This window comes from Polyodon spathula, chromosome 8 (assembly GCF_017654505.1).
Source record: "Polyodon spathula isolate WHYD16114869_AA chromosome 8, ASM1765450v1, whole genome shotgun sequence".
NCBI classification, from domain to species: Eukaryota; Metazoa; Chordata; class Actinopteri; order Acipenseriformes; family Polyodontidae; genus Polyodon; species Polyodon spathula.
The window spans coordinates 43,401,434-43,420,679 of NC_054541.1; the positions used below are offsets into that span (position 1 = coordinate 43,401,434).

At 36.9% G+C, this 19,246-nt stretch overlaps 1 protein-coding gene across 1 annotated transcript in view; it reads right to left on the reverse strand.

The window, feature by feature from the left end:
- Window positions 1-19,246, reverse strand: part of LOC121319143 (chemokine-like protein TAFA-2) — a 111,900-nt gene that overhangs the window by 84,627 nt on the left and 8,027 nt on the right. Inside the window, exon 3 of the mRNA XM_041256325.1 lies at window positions 17,959-18,083. Within this exon, the coding sequence (XP_041112259.1) occupies window positions 17,959-18,083 (125 nt within the window). The remainder of the gene's footprint in view (window positions 1-17,958; window positions 18,084-19,246) is intronic.

Below are 19,246 nucleotides of genomic sequence, written 5' to 3' on the forward strand. Positions count from 1 at the left end.
ATTTCCAAAAGCAATCCTCGGAAGAGCCTTTGCAGTTGCTCTATTGTTCTTTAATTTAAACCTGCTTCCATTAAACACTTGGCTTTGATGTCTTGAAAGATTTCAACTTCTGAATAAGCCAAACTTTCCCCTAACTTAACTCCCATGAAAATCTATCAACTTTACTTCTCACAACATCCCAGTAACTGCAAAATGAGATGTGAAGTGGCTTGTTGTGTTTACATTAAGAATGGTACCTATGCCCATAGTCTATAAAACACATTACCTTAAATTCCCAAAACTTCCTGTTAAGAAAGACTTCCTCTAATGAAATTAGGGGAAATTGGAAAATAAACAAGTGAGGCAAATCTTACAAAGTTATAACTAATCAAAATAAATAATACAATAAAAACAAAATAAAACCTAAACCAAACTCAGCTTGACAGTGGAGCAGTGGTATCTGGGACCTAGATTCAAATTCAAGTGTAACTGTGTATGTGTAACAAATACCTTTAATGCTGAACTATCACAGCAAGTCATGCACATAAAGGTTGTGAGCTGTCATGACATTTTACCAAATCAATCAGCAAACCAGGGAAGCATGAACAGATCCTGGACACCCATTCTCCATGTAACATGTCGATTTTGTGGCACTTTTTCAAAAAAAAAAAAAAAAGAAATGTTTTTAACTGAACCTCGTTTTTACTAAATTATACCCTTTTTTTCTGCTAGTATGTGCTCTAGGAAATACACAATATGTTGATTAAAATGCTGTTTATTTTTGCTCCAACATTGCAATAAGCTGCCTACACTGTATCCTAGCTTACAGCAGATATGTTTAGGATCAAAAGATGTTCAGATGTTGCACACATTGGATCTCTGTTCATAAAACACATTATCACCTGATTATGTTGGCCAGTCATAGTCTGATTATTATGTCAAGTGTTGGGTGTAGAAACTGGCTTGATCAAAAACTGCATAGCATTGTAAATACTGCTGCATTGAGGTACATGTTCACGCCGACAGAATCAAATAACATACTGAAAGTAAGCGACATATTAAACTAAAACAAGAAAGTGAACTGAGGGAGAAGCAATCCATTTCTGCGGCTTTTACACACGCTTTAACAAAAGAGAGCGAGCAGAATTAATGTTAATGAGTTTGTCAGAGCACTGTGCTTTGCTAGACTGTCACTATTTATTGCAGAGGGGTATGTATTGGTGAATTCGTGCAACAGTACTGTCCATCAGCTAAAACACTACCTAACAGCAAACAATCTTAATTGTAATATTTGACAGAAAATTATAATACTTTAGTTAAGGAACACATTGATGGAAATGTGTGATTCTTGACCCTTCTCCCAATGGCTTGCACTGTCCAGTTCTGTCAATGTTCTATTCTTTTCATGATTTCAAGGTGAATAAACCTGGCTTATTTTGTGCTGATGTCATGTTCATACCTTCTGCAGATACTATTTCCGTCAATACAGCAATTACACAAACGTTCACAAAGTACCAGCTAGCTTGAGAAAATGTGACCTCGACTTGCACAGATTCTGCTTATCATACATGCCAGGACATTAAACTTAATCAGAAACCAGAACTGCTACACATCGATTGTTACCAATGTTTGAATTAAAAACACTGTTTTACTGATTTTAGCCCTATTTTAATATTTGTAAAATATACTCCTGGGAATTTTTTTTTTAAAGATAAAAACCGAAAATGTGGAACGTTGTGAAGGAAAATTCTGCAATTGGTAGCTAAAGGATATTACTAATACATTGTTGTGAGATGTTTTTTCTTTGTTTGATTATTTCTACAAGAGTCTTGTTCAGCTGTAGGATTTATTTGCAACAGGGCATTCTTTGACATTTTCAAAACACTTTTAAAGGCCTACTTATTAATAAGATTAGCACAGAAAGAAAATAAAAATGAAACCAACTACAGCAATGTTTAACAAGTAATGGCCAAGTTTTGTACTTAATTAGTTGTTATTTTGTCTTGTTTTAACATAAGTGAACTTTTTTGAAAAGTAAAATATACAGTACTGTTTTTGCTAAGAATGCGCACAGGTAAAAACTCTGTTTAGCAGCACCTGAATTTAATCCACAGTGGTCTCATTTTTAACCAGGGGGAGAGGGTGGGGGAAGTTGTTTGGCAAGAAAACATTTACAGCAATTGGCTGTTCTCCTCCACTCCCAAACGATTGAGGTTCAACCACTACTAGGAAGTTTCCAGGGAGTCAAGAGGGGTACGTTTCCCTTCTAATTTCTCTACATTTTCCCTGCAAAAAGGTGTATGGTCCCTCACATATGCTGCTCAGCTTCCCTGCTTGTGTCTGTCATCTCCATAAGGGCTGGCTGGTTCCAGTTCTTATGCTGCTCTTACATCAGCCCCCCGAGCACTGTATAATCAGTTATGAGATACCATGTGGCTGTGTACTTCTTTCAGTTATGCTTTGAGGTTTTAGAATTTTTTTTTTTTTTTTTTTTTTTTGTAAAACGATATTGCTTGCTAGCCTTTGTCTTAATATGTGCTAAGATTGTTTTAAAATTTCAATTGATGCCACTTATCACGCTAAATAACAATGCATTTTATTCTTAATAAAACTGAATAACTAAGAAGCAATAGCAAAACCATTTAGTGGTTCTCAAAGCTCTAATATCCTCATGTATTTATTGTTGTGCTCTTAGTTTTTGTTTTCGCCATCATTTAAAGATTATGCAGACTCAGTGATAAGCCCCTAATGTTTTGCAAAATGATTCAATTAAAGTAATATAATTACCATCTGTTTATAATGCTGTTGAATTGGAGTCATAGCTTCACTGAAACTACTTAAAGTATTTTGTGCACAAAATCTAGACCTCTAAATACTTATTAAACTATCCCAAACGTACACAATACTGAATTATTTTAATGTAATATTATGATAATGATAGTAATGGGAAAAACATGTTCCCTGGTGATTGAAATGTATTAATGCAGTTTAAAGTGTCCTCTTTTCATGTTTCTTCTTGAAAAAATGTATCATCCATGCAAATGATGAGTGTTCTTTAAAAAACAACAACAACACAGATATGAATGAATATAAAGCTTGCATGATTTTGCAGGAAAACATCCTCAGGAATCGTTCAAACCACATCCATCTTACAAACGTTGCGATGTGTCTTTGCAGCAATCCTTCATTTTTCTTTGTTGCCAAACGTTCTTCAATTCATTACTTCATGCAAGGTAGGAATGTAAATGTAGTCAGTGTTACTTCTCTTGAAATGCATGACATGAAGTTCAAGACTACAACACCTTGCTTGTGCAAAAAGTAACTTTCCAAATTTATTTCAGCTTAGCTCTTACTCACAGCCCGTGATGCATTTCCAGTGCGCCGTCAGGTATGCTTCATGCCATGGGTGTAGCCGAATGCATTAAGTTACAAATAGACATTTCTACACTTTTTGCAAAGCTGCTTGTTGCCTTAGAATCTATACAAAGGAGTCCTGTTCTGTCAACAAGGATGTCCTTCTAGAAACGATGTTGTTACCATGGGTTCCTCCAACATGGGAAATCACCATGGAAACTAGTCTCGGCTGCCTATCGAGGTATCCTGCCGCAGTTCATGTGGACCTTGGGATTCGGTCTCAGGTCATGTATTCTGTGCATTTGGAGCGTGCCGTGTCATGCTGGTTGTTTTTGTCCTTTTCTGCTCCCTCCGAATGCCTGTCGCGGTCTTGTTGCAGTTCAGGGGTGTCTTCTATCTTTTGGCGAAACTGTTCACATTACCCACACTAATTCTGTTTTGTTTTTGTCCCAATGCTTCCATGCTCAGATATCTGGCCTCCAGACCCCAATCCGCACCTCTGCTCTAACTGCGCAGAACTATGGCCATAGCTAGCTGGTGTCCTTGGTTATTGTTTGATGCTGATGCTCATGTAAAAATTCTGGTAAAGTACAAAAGACTCCTTAATTTTCTCAGCTGGTTTGCCGTGTAACATAGATTTGGAGGTTGAAAAATAAATACCAACGAGTCATATAAATACTGCATCTATACCTTGAAACCTAAGTTTGACCACTGTAGAATGTCCGTTGTGGTTACAACGCTGCGCAGAACCTGGCACTCTTCAGTCCTGGTTTTCTGCAAGACTGCAAGATCTTCGAACTATGTGTGTCATTCTTTCTGGATTGGACAGCTGCATTCATATCTGTTGTAGGACTATTATGCACACATGAATTATCTTTTCCCCTACATTTGCTTACAGTCCTTACACACCATAACATTTACAATTAAACTCACAGAATTAAGGAACTCAGCTCCCTATCTCTCCCCTGTTACATCAAGGTGAACAGACAAAGTGCTTAGTGGGGAAGGAGGGTAACAAACAAAAATATAAAAATGAAGAACTGTTGTGTGGAACCTTTTCTTACAGCTACTGGTCCGAAGTCTTGTGAGCACAGACAGACATCCATTGTGTCTTCAATTGTCCAGAACCATTTTAGAGAGTTGCTGCTGTGTCGAAACATAATTCAACATTCTTAATTGGGAAAATAATGGGGTAGAAAGATTGAAAAACACAAATACTGTCCTGTGCCATTAAGGACTACTTTTTGATAAGAATGGAGAAAATTCAAAGACTGGAAACGCTAAACATACACCCGCGAAAACAATTTTCTTGCAAACTCGAACATGGTTAAGTGGCACTGCAGCTTTAAACTCAAATGTATTATAGTGATATAAATTAGACATTCTCCAATTTTAAACTGAGCTCATGCAACCATTCCTTATTTTACAATGTCAGAATGGAACCAATTCCATTCCTGTGCTCACAAAGCAACACTAAGTACTCCCAGGCCTTGAAAGCTTCACTGCACTAACACTAAACTTTTCTGCCAATGCCTTCATATTGCCTAATAACCAGTTTGAGTGAATGAGTCTACTGATGATTCATTGCATAGTACTCTGAAGTCTTATACTCACTGTCTGATCTGAAGAAATGCCTTAAAAGGTCTTGTTTCACAAGTAGCTCATGACACCATTTGAAGAAAATACCCAGAAACAAAATGTTTTGTTTTGTCAAAAAAAAAAAAAAAACTCTAGAATAAACAAAAGTGTACTGTAAATTCCTGAATATAATATGGACCCTGAGTATAAATCTGCATATAATATGCATGACTGAGCAATTACATCTCACAAGCATTAAGCCCACTCTAAATAACATTTATCATGATACAGTTCCAATTTCCTTGTTCACATTGGTTGCAAAGCTTTCCATCATAAATACGTTTTGTTGGTGTTCCATGGTCTAGAAAACAAAGAGAGAATCAAATGTTTTTGTAATGTTTTATGTTTTCTGATAAACTGCAAATGTTTGTTCTATGACTTAGGGCCTCTGCACACAGGATGCGATGCATCAAGCAAATGTGTCGTACGACATGCGGTACCACGACATTAAATTTAACATTGCCTGCAATGAGACGGGAAGCACTGAAGTAATACAAACAAATAGGATTGGTGTCTAGTTTTGTGATTTTTCCACGCGGCAGCTAGGGAACTGACCAATGAGGAACAGTTTCCCTTGCATGCCTTCAGTAAACAATGGCAGCAGAAAAGATCATTCTTGCAGAATCAATAAACCCGGAGCTGTACAATAAAGGGCAAAAAAAGTATAAAGATACGGCAGTGAGGGAGAACATCTAACCATCCATTTTCAGGAGACTTCATATAGCTGGCGTGTATGATTCGTTTACCTTTACTGAAATAACTATTCTGAAAAGCTATTAAGCTATACCGAAGGTACCATTTTATCAGGAAAATTCACATTGCGTCAGGTGTGTGGAGACCTTTACCCTTCACACTTGTGGCTTTACCAGGTGAGACACTCCAGGGCACCTACTCTTAAATAATTGATGTAAACCTTTGCTAGAAGGATTCTATATAGCTGATGGGTATCCATTAGAAAACATTCCAAATAACAGCTTGCTGATAACCAGTTCGCCAGTAGTTGCTGGTCAAACCCAATATGGCTCAAGCACTGTAGGTTCTAACAGCTTAAAATACAAGCCAGTTTTTAATGAAAACATATACTTTTATTTTAGAAATAGATTACATTGATTGTGGAATATTACCACAATTGTTTTGAACTCATATAAATCATGTGTATAAATCACTTGTGGCTGCATAGCTCATTTAATACTGGAAACAAATTCCAATAGTGAAGCGAATTTGGTAGTGATTTGCTATTAGTGCAATATCTTCTAACTTCATTTCACCAGGGTTTCATGCTGTTGAAAGTAGCTTTGCATCACCTCATTGCTGAGATTGTGACGTAGCACCTGTCAAGAGGCAGCTCTCTACAGTATATCTAGCATTAGCAAACAAAACATTTCTAGTGCTCAATACAGATGCACCAGCTGTTACAAAAAGGTTTGAGCAATCATAATGTAAATGAGGGCTGGGCTCATTTTCTAGCTCTTTAAATTGTTAGTTAGTAGTTTTCAGAACAGTTTAAATAGTTTTCTGAAACATATCAGAAGATTATGTAAACACAAAAAAGTGTAGTTTTGGAAACTAATATTGATTTAATAGAAAGTATTCTGGATCATGTATCCTCCCCTCCATTTACAATTACTTCAACCACACTAGTACAATAATGTTGAAATCACACAAATTATATTAATTTCAATCAAAATCACACTTTCAAAACATGATAACACATTTTGCTTGCTGCTTCACTTGTATTAATTACCTTCATCCTCTTGTTTTGATTATCTTGTTTTATTTACCTCTATCATCATATTGTAGATGGTCACAACATATTAATTCATTAACAATGTATTACACAAAGGTGGAGTCTATTCAAAGTATTCTCAATTTTTATATCAGGTTCCACTGTAAGAATTTGCAATATTACTTATTTTGTGATGTATTTCTTATTTACACTATGTATTTAATGTGTGTTCAACACATGTTGAAAAGATTAAGTATAGCTACCAGTATATTACAAAACTTACCAAAGCAATCTAAATGATTAATTACAAGTACACATGTAATTAATGCTACATAGTTAGTATGTACTTATTCCTTTACAAAAGTATATAGCATACTGAAGTTGAAAACCTCCAGAAATAATCAAAGGAGTTGGGTTCTGCAAATTATTGTTTATATGGTTCAATGTATCCCCACAGTGTACAAGATAAGATTTGGTGCTTTGTCTGACAAGAGATAAGAAGACAGTGAGTCACAAAGTAGTTTGGCAGCGACACAAAAAATCACTCCTTCAAATGATCAAAGCCAACAGACGTCAGTTCATACCACTGCAGAAACGTGTTGTGCTGACCCCTGATTAAAAGAAAAGAGAAGAACCATCTCACCCAATTCAATAGGTACAGACTGAGTACACTGAGAACAGAATCCTCCTACTAATGACATGCCACCATTCATTTCAAAGCATACAACTGAAAGGCCTTTACCAAATGATTTCCAAAGGCAATGTAGTGGTACTATTGTGGTAGCATATTATTTTTTGACTTGCCAGTGTTATCACAATGATATGAATAAAAACACATTTGTAATCCAGTGGAGTATTTGTAATCCAGCTGCCATATCAGTGTCTACATCACATGGTTATGAGGCCAGTATTGCAGAGAAGCATAAACTGCAGCTGCTTTCACAGAGCCAGATTAGCACTCCTCGACCACATTACAATGTTAGGTAGTCCAAGGTAACTCTGAATCAGGGTCTTTGAAACCAGCCTTAAACCTAAAAAATGGCTCTGCCCTGAATGACTTACTTAAATGGCGTAGCAGCTAGTCAAATTAACTCACATATCACTTGAGTAAGCATTATGTTACCAAAATAAAATAAAAACAAACATGTCTTTCATGTTCCAAAACTTTATGAAACGACTGGACTTACTTACAAAACAAAAAACAAAAGAGAAAATGTTTTCTTAAAGGAGCAAAAAGCGTTTTACTCACAATGCAATTAGATGCTAAGCTGGTGACCAGCAAAAGTTGGGAATTGGAACAGAAGGCATACAAAAAAAGGTTCAGATTTACAGCAATTTACTGACTTTAGCAATTTATAAGACACTTTGAATTAACTTTTTTGTTTTTTTCTAGGACCTGCATAACCAGCATTTAGGTCCTTGTACTGGTCTGATCAGCTGAAAACCAGCAAACTCTAACTCTTGTTATTGCTGGAATTTCCAAAGTAAAAAGAAATGCTAAATGCGAAGTTTCTCCGCACAGTAATAATGTTGCAATTTATTTTGCTACATTATTAATGTGATATTAGTTCTACAAGGAGGTTTCGCATTTTTAAACATGTGTCAGGTTACATTATTGCTGTAAATTTACCCGCAAAAGGCCACAGATTTGAAACAAAATGTTCCAAAACAGATGGCATGTGTACATTTTGGCAATGTAAGTCTGCCTCTGATCTGGAGTCACCTCAACAAGAGACATTGGAAATACTTGTACTTGATAGTAATTTTTTCATTTTTCAGGCTGTAGGAATTTAGGTAAGATGGGAATGACATGACTGTTTTATTATCAAACTGATACAGGTTTAAGAGTTAAGGAATCACAGTAGTGTGTGTGCACAACCAGTGGTACTGGTAAAGATGGATGTAGGCTTAATATTCTGTGTAAATAATAATAGACTGAAAGTTCTCTACTCCCTTCTGAGGACGGATGACACCTTACTGCTGCAAAACACTTTTCAAGTTGTCCAGACTAGTGGCAGGTGAGAAAAGATCAAACTCTGTGCAATGACCACCTTAACTAATCTGATGACATTGGTCCCGGCTGACCTTCAGTGTATTCCCTTTTGGTGTATCTGGATGACTTTGCAATTGATGTTCCAGGAACATCTGTCTCAGCTGGATGAAGTACAGTAAGCTACAGGGTACCAGACCGAAGGTGAAACCACACAAGCATAAGCTAATTGCTCATATTAAAGAGGAAATAGCCAAAAATTATACCATTTATGGCCTGCTGTAAACCCCAGAACATTGAAGTCAGACAGGCCTGGAATCTTATTATAAGCACTTTATGGACAATTTTGCCACTGTGACATAATCTGACTGAGAAGATAGCTTTTTATTTCTTCTAAGATGTTTAAAACACCAAAACTGAAATCATATAGATTTTGTCCCTCACAATTTGACCCCTCCTAAAATCGCATATACGGGGGTCAAATAGCAAGAAATCTTACATGAACGTGATTATTAAAGTTTATAGGTGTTAGCTGGCATGGGTGGTACTTCTTAACATTTTGCCCAGTGAGCCTTCAGTTCTCCTGAGCTGTGTGGGGAATTGCTGCGGTAAGGAAAAAATAATTGGACATTGCAAATCGGGGGTAAAGTAATTGGCATAAAAAAAGAAACAAGAGACCTAATTTATCAATGAAGCACTAAATTAAGAAAAGTAATTAACAATAAAAAAGTAATTACTGTCTGAATCAAGCATACTAACTGAATTCAATGCTATTGATATGTTATTCTTTTGATGGATGGCCTACAAATTCAGAGGCACGGTATTATACGTTTATTTAACAGGCTTAGCTGCACCACTATATAAAACTCAAGTCAAGGCAGTCATCAATATACCTTTCATTTTACACAACGATACCTGTAAAGCTGAGGACCCTCTTCCCAAGTTGATGTCGCTTGATAAGCTGAAAGCTGCTGATTTTCATTGTAATTCACAGTGTAGTTTCATTCTCTTCTTTCATACACATTTCATGTTACACCAAATCATTGTAACACTTCATCTACTTTTGCTTTTTCGTCCAGTTCCCGAAGGCTTTTGTACTTGGTTCACTTCTTTTTCTTATTTTTATTAATGATATGCCTCCAGTACTTTTTTCTAATTATTTTGCATCGATTTCAGTGAACTGACTCCAGATTGGCTTCAAAGAGAAAATGTAAATGATCTGTGCTTTTTGGTTGACACAAGTAATGGATTTTAACCTGTCACTTGCCTAGTCAAAATGCCTTATAAAAATTAACTGTGGTATACTGAAACCTAGGTGAAAATCATAGCAAAGTGGAACGCTTAATTTAAAGTAAATGTAGATAATGTACTGTCACAAAGACGGCCAGAGTGGGTGGTGTCAAACAAGAGCCAGGAAATAAACAACAAGAGAGATGGATTTTGGTGGAGCTGAGTGAATGGCTTCGCTCAGCATTTAATGAGTGAACAGACAGACAGAAAATAAATGTTTGTATTGAACAAAAAACACAGGACACGGCACTGGTAGCCAAAATAAACAGACAAACAAAACGGACTATACACACAAAACACGGTGAGCTTCTTTTTCACAATTATTATTATTATTCTCTTTACCTCCGTCTACAATCCCGTTCTCCACTCACCGAACACACAACCCAGAGTGGGTGAAAACATGCAGCTTTTATGCAGCTGTACTGTGCTCGATTGCTAATCAATCATTCAATTGGAGTCGCGGTACAACTGCACTTGAGTTAATAAAGTGCAATTCCCCGTGCTCACATATTATTATGTTTTACTTGCATGTGAAGTGCTGTGCAATCCTCGTGCCTAAATACACATATATATTTTAAACACTCGTGTTACACAGACCCATTTATATCCTGTGTACCAATGACTATACACCAACATTAACACACAACAGATAACACAAAATACACACAGGGGCAGGAACTTTGCCACATACCCCCCCCCCCCCCCCCCCCCCCCCCTTGTGCAAAGCACACATGGCCTCAATGGCCACCTCCCCCCTTAAAATCCCAAATGTCTCGCTCAAAGTCCTGGGCCAAGAACAGGGACTTTAAGGGGTTGATGGGCGGCAATGTTGCCAGTAACCAGGCTGCTACTGGCCATGCTGTCTCAGACATGCTGACAGTCGGGTGAATCTCTTCTTGCGCTGTACCACTGGCAGTGGAAATGCTGCCAATGGTGCGGCTGTCAGCAGACGTGCTGACAGCTCCCAGACTGACTCCTTCAGCCGGGGCAAATCCAGCAGCAGAAAAGCTGTTGGGGTTGGTGGTCTCCAGACCTCCTCCAAGATCTCCGGCAGGGAAACTGCTGTGGGGGAAGGTGGTTTCCTGACCTCTCCCCCCTTTATAGCTGGCAGCTCCCTCTGGGGGGACTCCAGTCCCCAGAACTCCTGCAGCGAAATTGCTGCGGGGAAAGTTGGTCTCCTGAACTCTCCCCCCTTTCTCATAGCCGGCAACTCCCTCTGGTGGGGCTCCGGCCACAATGACCCCTGTGGCCAAGCAGAGCTGACTGCAACCCCTGGCGAAGCAGTTCCAGCGACCCTATGCAATGCGGAGTGGCTGGCAACCCCAGGCGACGGGGAGCAACAGGCAACCCCAGGCGATGCAGTTCCAGCGACCCCAGGCGATGCGGAGTGGCTGGCAACCCCAGCCAATGCGGAGTGACAGGCAACCCCAGGTGATGCAGAGCAACAGGCAACACCAGGAGATGTGGAGCGACAGGCAACCCCAGACGATGCCAGGCAGGCATCCTTGGGCGATGCCAGGCAGGCATCCTTGGGCGAAGCGAGACAGGCATCATTGGGCGATGCGAGGCAGGCATCCTTGGACGAAGCAAGGCAGAGAGTCAGGACAAGCTGGGGTGCGGGTGTTGGCCCTCTTCTTGGCCACTGCGGCCAGGCGGTTCTTCCCCGTGCTTCCCTCAGCAGCCTATGCAAGGGCTGCTGAGGACCGCCAGCATCTAGTCCTAGTCCTTCTGGTGAAGGGAGAGGCAGCTCCTTCTCCTCTCCCCCTGATGGTGATGGAGGCAGAGGTAGCTCCAGCTCCTCTCCTCGTGATGGTGGGAGAAGTGATACCAACAGGCATTCATCCTCTGCTGGTGGGGGAAGTGATACCAGTAGGCATTCACCCTCTGGCAGAGGCGGAGGCATGTAGTCTCCTGCCGGTAAAGGTGGTAGAGGCAGAGACAGCTCCTGCTGCTCTGCTCCTGCCGATGGAGGTGGCGGAGGCATGTAGTCTCCTGGCGGCGGAGGTGGGAGCGGCGTGTAGTCTCTCCTCCCTCTCATTCTAACTTCCAAACACTTATACAATATGTCTACTAGACTTCAACCATAATAGACTGCAAAATGACAATTTAAAATAACTGTGGTAAACCTATAATAAATATAACATGTTTAGGAATCGAAAATATTCTGCTACTGTAAAGAAAGAGAACAATTTGGGGATGTTATTAAAAATATCACACCACCAGATCTAGACAGCCTTCAACACCTTTGTAAACATATGGTAATTGTTATTCAATGGGGCCGTAGTACCCAAAAAAGACCTACATTTGCTAAAAAAAACCTCAAGGTAAAATTAACTTTTTCAGGGGAAGTGGTATAGGCCATTTTGCAGCAGTCCATAATGCCATAATATTGAGCAATAACACTGAGATTTCTAGTCTCTGTACAGTTGTTGCAATAATATAAGTACTATAAGCAGCTGAGAAATCCTGAATGGGTCAATAGTGTGAAACAGCATTGGACTCTTTAAGAGAAGATCATGGGCCAAAGATCGCCATACACTTTGTTAAAACCATATTGTTTCTGAGAACAACTGAAGCTAAATAAAGCCACTTTCCTGTCATATTGAAATGTTCACTATCTGCATCTTGCCTGTCCTCACGTCTGGAGGTAGGCGGTTCATCCTTTACACAGCAATGGTCTGGGTGGTATTTTGCACTGTTCTCTTCTCTTGACTTTATTCTGAAATGGAACTCATTTCTCAGATTGACTTGTGTGTCTCACTCCCAGCAGACTGCACAGGTAATATTTTTATGTAATTTGGAGGGGGTGGTGACCCAAGAGTTTTTTCTTATTTTATTTTTTTTAATATGTATGCAAATATCTACTTGCATTTATTATTCAAACCTTTGGAGTCCTTTTTTGACAGCACATTTACATGTGTAGCTGAAATTAAATAATATTGTGCCTGTTTATTTTTCCCCCCAACACAACAGATAAAATAAAGCACATATCATACATAAAATAATGTTGAAGGCATATGTTGTTTTTCTTTTGTATCACAATTTTATTCAGCTCTTAGGACAACATTAACTTACTGTAAATAATACATTTTTTTACCAATAGATGGGATGGTTGTTTAAATACATTATATTACATTGCAGTTACATCTTCTTTTTAAAAAATATTCCAAAAGCATGATTTAGAATTATATGCGTACTTTAAGCATTAAACATGACAGCCTAGCTTTAAAAAAAGTTGAAGTGTTAAGTAAACTTTCCATATTCGTACTGCAACAAATTAGTCCAGTGAGTGGCCTCAACTCTTTTCAAAGTGCCTTCCTCATTATCATTCAGTAAAACTAATTAAATAAAAATTGAATAATTTAATATTCCAGTAATTTAAAAACTACAGTAGTTGAGATAAATCTGGATAATTTTGTTCAGCCCTGGATATTTTTTCTTCAACGTTGGTGCAAGTGCTTTTGATGTCAGATATGCTCTAACCTAAAAAGGTACAATTGCAAATGTCTTGATTGTGGTTTATTGGGTTCACAATGAGTACAAATACATTTTGATGACAAAGGCGGGTTTTAAAAAAATATGTAATATCACTGCAGCACATATGGTAGAAGAAGTAACAAAAGCCTGCGATATGTATATTAAGAATTTGATATGACTATAGTCAAGGGGACAGAAAAAAAAACTTCAACTAACTTCATCAGCACGGTTTCTAATGAGTGCCTGGTGCTAAAAAATAATAGTAGAGATCTCATAAATTCAAACATTTCTGCAGATCCTTTCCAGACAAAATTAGACTATAATAAATTACTATCTGTTAAAGAAATTATGTATCATGTCAGAATTATTAGTCACAAATATTTCAAGTAGTGTTTTACCCTCAAAACTATGTTGCTGGAATTTCCACAATGTAATTGAATGAACTGAGTAGACTTAGGCCTGTCACACTGAAGTCTTTCCTCTCTTGTTCAGTTCACTTCAAGTCTCTGAAGCATGCATGAAATACATTTACTGGAAAAACAAAATGGTTCTGCAAAACAAACTGAATCCTTTTGAATGACTGACCCGTCTTGTTTTAGCTTCTGCCAGGAATACGTGTCTGAAATCATGGTACATTAGGTTTATAGAAGGTTTAATTGGTGTACAGTATTCACTTGGTGTTTCCTGTTTATTTAAAATAAGTATTCAATCTAACTTCACTTGTATTAGAATGAGTTATGTGCTTTTATTTTTAAACTAAAATGTTTTTTTAGCGTTCTTCTTAAAATGCCAAAGGTTATACCATCACTAAACACTAAATAGCTTAGGTTCAGAAACATAAATGCGCCCTAGAAATGTCAATGCTGTTTACAAGAACTTGGCATCTCTATTTTTAACCTAATTTACAAGAAATGGACCAACACTGCACAAGATTTACAAGGTAAGGAACTGATAAGAGATAAAAAGACAATTTAAAAACTGACAGGTGATTTCACAGATCCTGATTAGCATGAATGTGGGACTATCTTACTTAAGGCAGTATTATGTAGTCCAAGACTTGTGAATGGGGTCTGTGAAGCCAGTGGTTTATCTAAAAAAAATGAAATGTAAGATTTTCTAAATAAAATACTTGAATCAGAATCCACTTCTGAATTGGAAGGCTGCATATAAATAAATATTTTTTTTTTTTTATGATATAAAACAACACCCTAGCACCCAAAAGGTTAAAGAGAGAAACTCATCATGAAATAAAAAACTGAAATAAAAAAAAAAGAATGTTACCAGCATTTATAGACATCCTAAGGATATACTGTGTCTGCTTAGTCTTAGGCAATTCTGTCAACTTCACTTACAGTACATCAATATTTTGTATATCATTTACATATATTTAGGCATAGCCTGTCAACAGTTATCACTACTCAACATTATCGTCTTCATATAACAAAGACAATCCAGCGGTATTGAAAAAAGCCTTTTAAAGCAAATAAGCCTGTTTTTACAGTGACAAATAACATTTTCTAAAGGAAACTCGAGTGTACTTAGTCTTACCAGTTAAAACACAAAGAGACTGGTTATTTCGTTTTTTCATAACATTATCCTCTGTATTCCAGCGTACAGCAGAAATGATCATTTCTTAACAGGAGGTCCAGTTGCAAAACAGCACATATGTTCACACATACCTCATACTTATGAGTGCCAGTTAAGTTGCAGAAAAGATATTTTTTTTAAGAGAAGAGCTGTTTGCTGTTTACTCTACAGCAGGTCTTCATATATGAAAATCTCTTCTAGCTGTCCTTGTTTGTCTTGTGCTATTCTTCTGTTTTCCAAATTTAGGCATACTTCTTCATTAAAACGCCAAAGCTGTGAAAACCCATTTTTATGTACAAAAAAAAAAAAAAAAACACAGCTTTCGAGGAACAGCAGCAGGTTAGAAGCGAATTCAAAATCTCAGGATGCTGATTGCCATTCAGATCTTGAACTATCGAGCTACCTATAAAGAAATAGATAATACCAGTATTAACATTTTCAGTTCAAATAAATATATATAGTAGCTAAATATCTCTATATTGTAAAGATCCTGGGGGGGGGGGGGGATCCTGGGATTTCCAGCCTGTACTTGATCGGTAGTTAATTAGTAAAATAGAGTTTATCAAACACTTTTCATCTTCATTAAGTATTCATGAGTGTCCTGTTGGATCTAGAGTCTGATTGGAGATAGTGCTGTTTACAGTTTTGAATATAAACATGTATTACTCCTTTACATAATTTAGCTTACATTTGGTATTTTAAAATGGTAAAACACAGCCTTTTTTATAATCACTGTGTTGCGTAATTGTTGTGCTGCGTGAGAATAAAGCCAGCCCCTGACCCGGGCAAGTAGTTTTAACTCCTGCTTGTGGATACCAGTGGACAATACAAATGTATTGTGTTGTAGTGTTCAAATTACTCCTGTCACACTTGCTGCGCAGATCAGATTTGATCCTGCTGAGCTTTTTTTTCTAAATAAACTCTTGATGGTATGCACAGGTTCTAATAAAACTCATTTGCAATGCAGGTTTCATTCAGTTCCAACTTCATTGCACTGCCTCAAACAAAATCAAAGAAACATATTAAATAAGTGCAAACACAAGTGATCCATTGCATACCTGATCCATTGCATACCTGATCCATTGCATACCTGATCCATTGCATTTGGAATAATTGTGTTTTCAAACTGAGGCCGAGATGAAACAGATTAAATGGGCTCAACATAAAATAACTGGTCTCATTCATCAATTGAAACAGTTACTTCTTTCTAATGTGTTGTTTTATATATCTCCCTTTCTGTAAAAAAAAAAAAAATGAGCAATAACTGAGAGGTTAAGGTTTTGGAGAATTATCATTCTTTAGTTTGTGAGTAAATTTCCATTTTTATCTTTATACTGTCTGCAGTTCTAGGCTTACAGCTTTGTTGAAGGTTAAGTGGCATGTCAGAAAGATATCCTATTGATTTATGGCTGCCTGTGAAACCCAACAAGTGCAGCTCCCCCCTCCCAACACCACTGGTACATTTTCATTGGTTATTCCAGTACTTCTCAAAGGTAATATCCTAGGCTTTATAGAGGTACAATAAAAATCAGTACCACACATCATTCTTACTTGTACTTTCACACCTAGTTTCTCCAGCTTTACTTTCTGCATTTTCTTTTTAAATAATCATTACTGTCTGTTAAAATAAACAGTCAGGGTCACCGTTACCTGAGGTTATGTTTCTCCTTCTGTGTATTTTAAACAGGATAATAATAATAATAATAATAATAAAAATAATAATAATAATAATAATATTCACTGATTTTATCAGTGAGGACATTTTTTGGGCAGTGTAGTGTTATAAGGACATTTTTGACCTTGACGATAAGACACAACAGTGCCTTCAATCAGCATCGCTATTTCTCTATTAAGACTTGCTAAAGAAACATTTGAGGGTTTTTTTTAAATATTTTTTTTTTTATTTAGATTATATTTTGAGACTGTGTTTTAAAGGTATAGATGGATGATAACAGAATTTGAATTAAAAGTACATAATAATGTGTAAATCTAGATATTACATCTACACTGATTAGAATTTAAAAAAAAAGAAAAGGTGACAGATACTATCCTAGGTGGGCTAAGCATAAACCTGAATTACATTTTGGATTTGCTTTTTCCAAGCACTCAATATTCCCACGCAATTTCACTGACTAGAACACCAATCCAAATCTAAAAATCAGATCCTCTGCATGTAGTTGTCAATACACAAAAATAGAACTCTGAATATTATATACAAGATATTCTAATAGAAGAAATCTCCTACAGTTTTAGTTTAAAGGTCCTTGGCAACTAATACTTAGCAACAAGCCTTTCAAAAAAGTGATGTCAGAAGTTAAGATAGCATAACACTATAAAATTTGTCAATTTCTATGACAGGAGAGATGATTGCCACTGTAAGCATGTTTTTGATAATTACTGTACACCAGGGAACATAGAGTACCTGAATCACTCAGTACTAATCAAGGTCAATAATTTGTGTCTGATTTGATGATGTCATAATTTGGCATGATCAAAACCCATTTTCCTGTCGTCTGCGATCTTCATTAAAATAAAGACCAGGACTAATCCAATGGTCTTATATAGTACTGGAACTGAACAAAACCTGAATTATAGTTTAACTATTGTTGATTGTCATAAGCAAGATCCAGTCACCCTTTGTCATATATAAGTTATAGAATTTCTCTCATAAAGATGGGTAGCATTTCCAGCTGTGTTACTGACTGATGTATCGAATTCAATAACGCCTGTTTTATGGTAGGCATGCATTTTTAATTGGAAAACAAGGGGTCAGCATTTGATGTTGTTGTTTGAAACAGTGACCTACAAGTTTTATATTTATCACTTTTTATATAGTTTCTCAAACATTTAGTCCAACGTTGTATGTGGAATTTAATAGTAAGTTCTGTAAAGGGACTAAATTTCAGGTTGAACATACCTTAGTTGTTTTTACTTTATTCCCCGAAGCACAGCTCCAGCCTTTGAGATCTGGGAGGACTTTACATTCCTCTCCATCCATACACGGATGCATCTGACACCACCATTTCTGCTCCACAATTGAGGCTAATATGGAAACACAAAGTCAATGTATCATTAATATAACTTTGGACATCAAAATCATTGTTAAAGTTCTCAACATGTAGAAATTGCAGGTTGTTCACACAGCATTATCAAGGCATGACATACTACTAATAAAATGTGCCAAAGCCTGTAGGTTAACTATCTACTATTTCAGATCTATCTAATTAGTCAACAACATTAACATCTGTCATCTTTAATCGATTGGTTCAAAATAAGTTTATACAGTGGAGGTGCTGAGTGTATATTTTCTTCCAAGTTGCAAATTTCAGCTGAATTTATGGAATATAAATGTTTCTATATGTTCAATATTTATAAAAACTGCAACCCTTAAAGCTGTCAAAAAGATACTCAATTGAAGATGACTGAAGTAATCTTGTACATACTGTACACACGTTATTAAAATGTCAACATCATATTAACGGATAAGCAAAAACAATGACATCATAGATTATATAAATCATTATGCATACAATTACTGTAGTGAATGAATCATGAATCATAATTTCTAAAGCATTTAGTTTAGACGATATCCTTGTGTTTCCTCAGCTTGTGTTTTCTCTCAGTTTCCAGTTAGTTTAATCCAGTATTGAAAAAGCTTCTCACTCTTTAATTAATTAATTAATTAATTGATTAATTAATTCATTCATATTTCATTTGATATCGTACCAGTGAAGATCTTTATTCCTGTTATTAGCCAAACATGAAGGTCAAACTGAACTTTCAATGCCAAATAGCTAGGTTCCCATTTTGAACAGACCATTGTCTTGCAGACATACATTAATTTTTACAGTTACCTTCTTAACAACATTTGCGAAACCATCATCAAATAAAAAATCTGCTAAACTAAAATTCTGATTCTCAATACAGTCAAATGTGTGGAGCAGCTGGCTGGAGTTGAGAGGAGCCACAAGGTTAAAAATGAAACAATTATAGTGCCTAATTTACTACTTGCCGGAATGGAATGTAGCACTAAATATTATTAATATTAATAATGAATACTTTGGCGCATACTCAAGGCTATCTGCAAAGAGCATACAGGAATCCCTTCTGAGATGAAGCATGCTTTAGTTTTATATAATCTGTGGCAGAGTAGAGCTCTGCCATTTATAGATTGTCAGGGATGGGGTTAAATTCCCCTACCTGTC